Genomic DNA, 8,036 nt, shown 5'->3' on the forward strand with positions numbered 1-8,036 from the left:
TCCTTTCACCATGTGGACTCTGGAGAGTGAACTCAGGTCCTCGGGCTTGTCATTACTTGCTGAGTTATCTCAAGAGTCCTGAAAAGTCCAGTTTTTAAATGATCAGGGACCTCAAAGAGGATTAAAAATAGCTGATGAATTAGTAAGGAAGTCAATTCAGGAACTAGACAAGAAAGTTAACAATGTGGATGAAAAATTCAGCAAGGAAGCGGAGGGTAGCGGTACACACCTTTAATCCCAGCATTTGGGAGACAAAGGCAGACAAATTCATAGAGTTCCAAGTCAACCAGAGCTACATAGAAAAACTCTGTCTTGAAAAACAAAAAAGTCAGCAAGAAATTGGAGATTTTGAAGAAAAGAGAAATATTAGTAACAAAATATCAGTAAGTCAAATAACAACAAAATATAGTGGAAATCACTACTAATGTATCAAAAAGATATCAGTTATTGAAGATAAAATTGAGGAAAATCCATATCCAGATATCAAAAAAGGAAAAAGGTGAATACAATTTTCAAGAACTCTTAAAGATGAAGAGACAATGTATGAGAAACCATGGAAAAGACAGAGCTCCGATAAAAACAGCACAGAAGACATACACTGTGAAATAGATCAAAAAAAGCCCACATCTAGGGAGTGAGTAATATGGACAGCTACATACAAGAGACTTACTCCCTTGACAAATACGAGCAGGTGGACAAGCTTCCCACCAAAACTGAAGACTTGAGTCGAATCTCTGGGACACACATGGTAAAAGAAGATCTGAGTTACACATGTTGTCCTCTGACTGTTGGATGCACACCATAAAGAGTATATGCCCACAGACATTAATCAATCAATCATCATAATATAATAAAAGTATTTTTTTAATCTGGTAATTCACAAAGACTTGTAACTCCCCCCACAGTATGCCTAACAGCCTCTTCTAGCTCCCGCAGGCAACCAAACACATATGTGTATGCCCACACGGAGACGTATAAAAGTCAGTTTTAAAAAATAGTTGGGCATGGTGGTATATACCTTTGTCCCAGCACTCAGCAAACAGAGATATGTGGATCTTTAGCAAGTTCCAGGACAGTCAGGGCTATATAGAAACCTTATCTCAAAATATATATATCAAAAGGACCTGTGAAATGAAGGATTACTCCTTAAGTCCACAGGGCTTCCTACAACTTGAATGTTCTCATGTACTTGAATTGGAATAAGGGAAAGGCTCTTCTACATTGCTTATATTAGTTTTTCTCAACTGTGGTTCCACATGTGAATATTAAGGCTGTAGAGTATATAAAAGCTTTTCTCCATTCCATGTATGTGTATAACATATGTTAATACATATATTAAAACATGTTTTAGTATTTTTTTGTGGAGGCAGTTTAGTAGTTATGCAGTTCCCAATTACCACAAACTATACAGTCATATTTCCCATATTTGGGGAAATTTCAGAGGTCACAACATTTGGATAAGAACATTTGACAACAAATAAGTCATGTATGGGAAAACCACCTTCATGATCATAGTATTTCCTTTTGTTTTTGAGACAGTATCTTAGTTACTGTCCTATTGCTATGAAGAGACAACATGACCAAGGCAATTCTTATTTTAAAAAAGCATTTGCTGGAGGCTTGCTTAGTTTTAGAGGGCCAGTCTGTGATTATGGTGGGAAGCAGATTGGAGGCTTAATGCTGGAGCAGTAGTTGAGAGCTTTACATCCTGATCTGGAGCAGCAGTGGGCCTGGCATGGGCTTTTGAAACCTCAAACCCACCTCCAAATCCTTCCCAAACAGTTCCACTAAGTGGGGACCAAGCATTCAAACATAAGCCTTTCTCATTCAAACTACTACAGGTATCTCAGTAAGCCCTGGCCAGCCTCAATCTTACCGTATCAAAGGTGACCTTGAACTCTTCGTCCTCCTGCATGGCGGAATGACAAAAGGCACCAGTTTTAATTTTGAGATGGGATCTTATGGCACCTAGGATGGCCTCAAATTCAATATGTAGCCAATACTGGCTTTGGATTGCTGATCATGTCTGGCCTCAATCCCCTAAGTGTTGGGATTATATTAGTGTGCCATCATTTAGTTTTACAACTTATTATTTTCAGTGTTTTACCTCCATGTATTTATATGCACCACATGAATCTATGGTAGACTCAGAAGTCAGAAAAGGTTATCAGATGACATGGGACTAGAATTACAGACATGACTGTGGGCCACCATGTGGGCACTGGGAACAAATACAGGTCTTCTGCAAGAGTAGCAAGTGCTCATAACTACTAAGCCATCAATTTAGCCCCACCCCTTGATATTTTTAAGATGGGATATTGAAGAGAAGAGAAAGGAAGGAAGAAAAAAGAAAGAGAGAGAAAGGAAGAAAGGGAAGAAGGAGAGTGAAAGAGAGAGAAACAAAGAGAGGGATAGAGAAAGAGAAGGAAAGAAAGATGGACAGACAGTCAAGGTAAGATCTTGCTATACAACTCAGGTCTTTAACTTAAAATCTTGCTTCCATCTCTCAAATTATAGGATTATACAAACAGGGCCACTGCACTCAGACCTGCATATAACTAAAGCTTTTGGGTAATCTAAAGGCACACGCGCGAGTGCAAATGCGTGTGTATGTGTGTGTGTGTATGTATATATGTATGTGCACGCACATACATATATACATACACACACACACACACACACACACACACACACACACACACAATTTGTTAGAGCTAATGCAACAAAGTAATAGACCAGTAGCTTAAACACGGTTATTTATTTCTTACAATCTGGAGGCTGGAAATCAGACATCAGCATAACTCAGGTAGTTTCCTCTGGAGGCCTTAGTAGAAACACTTATGATAGCCACTTCTCCCCATCTGCAGAAAGCTGTCTGAAGTTTCCATGGTCTTCTCTGTGTGCATCCTGCAGCATCTTAACTTCTTGAGGACAATAGTCACTTCTATGGATGCCTACAAGCTACCAGGTGAGTGCTGGGAACTGAAGCTTGGCCCTCTGCAACAGCAGCAGGTGCTTGTAATTGTTTGAATCATCTCTACAGTTCCTCACTTGAATTTTTAAAATGTAGTATTATTGGGGGGGTGCATGCCACAGCATTCATATGGAGGGCAGAGGGCAGCTTTTAGGAGCCAATTCTCTCTTATACTGTGGGATCCAGGGATAGAAAGCAGGTAGTCAGGAGTGTATGGAGAATGCTTTTGGCTCTGAGTCATCTCAACAGCTCTCATTTCAATTCTTTAAACATTTTTGTATTACTGTGGTCTATATGGGAGGGTGGGGCAGACACATGGAGATTGGAGGACAGCTTTAAGGCATAAAGTCTTCTACCTTGTTGAGTCTTCCTCTCTGCCATGCTGCATAGACTAGCTGGCCTGCAAGCTTCCAGGTGATCTTGTAGGAATGCTGAGAATACAGATGTAAGCCACTACATCTGTCTGTTTTATCAGGGTGTGGAACAAATTCAAGTTGTCAGACATTCCCATCAAGTGAATGTACTGAGCCATCTTGCCAACATCTGCTTTAATTTTTTGACATGGAGTATTTGTGTTGCTCAGTGTGGCAACACAACACTGCTCTAAGCTCAGCATCTAATTGTAATAGTTTCTCTTCAGTGTGAGTACCATCATGTCTTCAAAGTAAATGAGCACAAATAAGGGCTTTCTCACATTGCTTCAATCAACTAGGCTTCTCTCTAGTGAGTTCTTTCATGTCTGCGAAGTGAACGAGGATGACTGTAGGCTTTTCCACACTGCTGACACTTATAGGGTTTCTCTTCAGTGTGGGTGTGACTTATTTCATGAATCCTGAAGGAACTGGGACAGATGAAGGCTTTCCCACACTCCTTACATTCATAGGGCTTCTCTCCAGTGTGGGTTCTTTCATGGATCTGAAATGAAGTGGAGTGACTGAAGGCTTTCCCACACTGTTTACACTCATAGGGTTTTTCTCCAGTGTGGATTCGCATGTGAATTTTAAGGTGGGTGGAATAGTTAAAGGCCTTCCCACACTCCTTGCACGTGTATGATTTTTTAGCATTGTGAGTTCTCATGTGATTATTAAGACATGAAAGATACCCAAATGCTTTCCCACAAATCTTGCACTCACAGGTCTTCTCTTCGGCATGCATTTTCAGATGCCCATTAAGATTTGAAGAGATAGCAAAGGCTTTCCCACATTTCACACACACAAAAGGCTTTTCTCCTGTGTGAGTTCTTATATGTTGAATAAGTCGCGAGGATGTAAGGAAGGCTTTCCCGCACTCCTTACATTCATAGGGCTTGTCTCCATTGTGAGATCTTACATGTATACTGAGACCTGAGTACTGCGTGAAAGCTTTCCCACACTGATTACAAACATAGGGTTTCTCTCCTGTGTGAGTTCTTCCATGTATCTGAAATGAATTGGAATAATTGAAGGCTTTCCCACACTCCTTACATTCATAAGGCTTTTCACCAGTGTGAGTTCGCATGTGAATGTTTAGATACGCAGGGTATCTATAGCCTTTCCCACATTCCTTACATCTGTAAGGTTTCTTTGCATTGAGAGTTTCTATAAGCACAGCAAGTCTTGAGTTTATAAGACTTCTCCCACATTCATTCCACTCATAAAGTTTGTCTCCACTGTGAATTCTCTGGTGTGTCTGAAGGTGTGACTGACTCATAAAGGACTTCCCACAGTCACTGCATTCAAAATCTTTCTCTTGTGTGGCAATTTTCTCATAAGCTTTAACTGAGGTCATGCTGGTTTCTTCACTCTGACTGAACTCAGAAAGTTTCTCACCAACACAGTTTTTCCTCTGAAGCATTAGAAAGTCTTTTCTGTACTCACTACAACCATAGCTTTCCTGTGCTGGCTGAGTTTTCATATCTGTCCTAAGGGGTGAGAGTTCACTGACGAAGTCTCCATATTGCTCCCCATCACAGAGCTCCCTTCCTCTGTTGATTCCTGTCTGCTGATAAGAGGGATAAACAACATTCTTTTTCAGTCAATTGGTAAGGTTTTAACCATTTGATAACAAAATGCTATAATTACAATTATTTTTCACTACATGCATGCAGCTCATACTCTGCTAATTATTCTCAAATGGTGTGATAAAACACTTACTCCAGATTGCTATGTCATCTGCTCTAATCTTTAAAATATTTCTGTACCACTCCAAGAAAAAGATGTAATTTGTGAGTTCTGGAGCAGTGAGTTTCATTACACATTAGGGGCACAATCATTTCTTCAGAGAAGTATTAGCTGCTTCTCTCAATATCTTCTTTAAAGAAATCCCTAGCTTTCTCTCCCAAAAGGCTTCAAACATGCCAAGTAGGTACTCTATAAAAGACACATCTCTAGTCTCTAATTTTCTTTGAATTCTAATTTCTAAGGTACTTTTTTTTATTCTTACCATTTGCATTCCACTGGATATGTCACCCCTCAAAAATTCCTGCTGGAATGCTGAACATTTGGTTTCAAGCTGTATTTTCCATTCTGAAGTAAAACAGAAAGACAACTGTAGATTTGGAAAAAGAAGGAGTTATTTTTTAATTGGAGCTAAAAAATAGTGCTTATTTATTTTATTTTTAATTTAAGAAGGGAGAGATGAGGATTTTCTTCCTGTTCTGTTTTAAAAACTACACAACCTCACCTTGAACTCACTACATAACCCACAATGTACTGGCTTCATAACCATCCTGCCTCAGCTTCCTGATCAGAGGGATTTCAGGAATGTGCCACTGTGTGAGGCTAAGATAAGGACACTGGATCAAACTTTTAGATCATATTAAAAGTTGATCGTAAGGGCTGGAGAGATGGCTCAGCAGTTAAGAGCACTGACTACTCTTCCAGAGGTCCTGAGTTCAATTCCCAGCAACCAGATGGTAGCTCACAACCATCTGTAGTGGGATCTGATGCCCTCTTCTGGTGTGTCTGAAGAGAGCAACAGTGTACTCACATACAAATAAATAAATAAATAAAATCTTTTTTTAAAAGTTGATTCTATAAAAATCAAAACTTATAGTAAATAGGAATTATCAGGGAAATACATAGAGATTTTTAGGAAAAGAAGAGCATCTCAAAGCAGTAAACTTAAAGAAAGGTTTAACTAGAAGTAAACTACAAGAGTACTGGAGGCTGAAATTTTTCTTTCTTGGCTCTGAGTTCTGAGACAAATTTTATTTTGAAGAGCTTCATTATAAGAGCTGGGATGGTTCCATGGGTAAAGTACTTATTGTACAAGTTTGAGGACCTGAGTTCAGATCCCCAGAACTCACATATGACAGCATATGTATGTAACTCCAGTACAGCTATGACAAGATGGGATACGGAAACAAAGAAATCCCCTAAAGATTTCTGGCCTGGCACATGCAGTAGCAGACAAAGTAGATGGTGGGGACTGACTCCAACACACACACTATAGCAGCACATGCATGCCCCCACATCACATACACACATCATACACAGACATACAAGGACCTTTCATTCATCAATTCATTCACTTACTGAGTTATGTGTGTGTATAAGTGCAACACACACTTGCATCACAACATGCATATAGAGGTCAAAGGACTTTGGGAATTGGTTCTCTCCTTCCACCACATGGGTTATAGGGATTGAACTTAGGTTGTCAAGCTTGGCCGCAAGTGTCTTTATCTACTGAGCCATCTCTCCAGTTCAATACAAGGGCTTTCCTTTTATTTTAAGTTTATTTCAGTTATAAACACTAAAATTTCATTAAATAGAATTTCCATGAATACTGACCTGGGAAAACTATCTTCTGACCTTTACTAAACTCTTCTTGTTCTAACCAAGAAATCAAACTGGGTTTGATGAGCTGATAACCTGTGTACAAGGTAAGACACGTTAGTGAAAAGGCTCATACAGAAAAATGACAAAATTTTCCAGGGCTCAGGAATTAGAAAAAAAAAAATGCTTTCTGAGACAAGTGGGACTATCTAGCCTGCACTGCTGGACTGGCTTAGACAAGTGGGCCTATCTAGCCTGCACTGCTGGACTGGCTTAAAGCTCACAGAACTCTTTCTTCTTCAGCCTCCCAGGTACTTGATTCCAGAAGCGTGCCACCAAACCTGGCCAAGAACTAGAACTGTGAAAATAACAGATTATTTTCAAAGGACTAATAATGCAAGTATCACCCATCCATGCCTCAGAAGTTTAGCTTGTTCTGGAATCTAAGACACCAGTTAATTTAGACATATGCACATTACCATGAAGTAGAGTTTTCTTTCTATAAGACTGGGGATTGCACACAGGGCCCTGCATGCGCTAGCCAGGGCTCAACCATTGAATCATATCTCAACCCAGGACTTTATTTTTATTCAAACAGGAAGTAAGAGAATTGCAACAAAGAGATCTTTGTTCCTCTATGGAAATTAACTACAATTGGTTTATATGAAGCATCATTCATCACAATCATCGAGATAATTAAACTTCCTAATTTACGTATTATTTTGTATGTGGATGTATGTGCTCATATATGTGGGTGTGCTTCTGTGTATGTAGTGACTAACAGTACCTGAGAGATGGTGATCTAACTCAGGTCCTCATGCTTAAGCATTAACCAGCAGCTTCCCACTACCTAAAGAAGTATATGATTCCCTCTCCACATCTGATAGGCTAAATCAGAAACCCCAATGTAAAATCTTATATCATTTCTGTATCAATAAGTTCTCTTGGAGTTCGAGAGATGGCCAACATTGTGGACTCCCTCCCCAAAGCCCGGACAGTAACACAGCGCTGCGGAAGCGGCTACATTCAGAAGCTCCACCTTCATTGAGCAAGAAGGAAGTTACTGATTGGACTGTGACACTGGCGTAGTTTGGGGGAAGGGTTTTGCCCCAAGTATTTTACCTGTTGCGGGAACAAAGAAAACTACCCTTAGAGTCCACCTAACTACAGGAGGTGTACGCTTTAGATTTTATTCAGGTGATATGCTCAGTGAAAATATCCCTGGTTGTGCCTCTACCTTACCTCAGGGAAATGGTTTTTGAGACAAAATCAACATTTTCACAGATCCATTCAGATGTGGGCCT

General features: G+C 39.8%; 1 protein-coding gene across 1 annotated transcript in view; it reads right to left on the bottom strand.

The window, feature by feature from the left end:
- Positions 1–2,739: 2,739 nt before the first annotated feature.
- Positions 2,740–8,036, bottom strand: part of LOC116073342 (zinc finger protein 426) — a 27,493-nt gene continuing 22,196 nt past the window's right edge. Inside the window, exons 5-7 of the mRNA XM_031345182.1 lie at positions 6,748–6,828; positions 5,396–5,478; positions 2,740–4,954 (exon numbers count right to left, since the gene is read on the bottom strand). Of these exons, the coding sequence (XP_031201042.1) occupies positions 3,695–4,954; positions 5,396–5,478; positions 6,748–6,828 (1,424 nt within the window). The 3' untranslated portion in view covers positions 2,740–3,694. The remainder of the gene's footprint in view (positions 4,955–5,395; positions 5,479–6,747; positions 6,829–8,036) is intronic.

The sequence above is a fragment of the Mastomys coucha genome, unplaced genomic scaffold (assembly GCF_008632895.1).
Source record: "Mastomys coucha isolate ucsf_1 unplaced genomic scaffold, UCSF_Mcou_1 pScaffold23, whole genome shotgun sequence".
NCBI classification, from domain to species: Eukaryota; Metazoa; Chordata; class Mammalia; order Rodentia; family Muridae; genus Mastomys; species Mastomys coucha.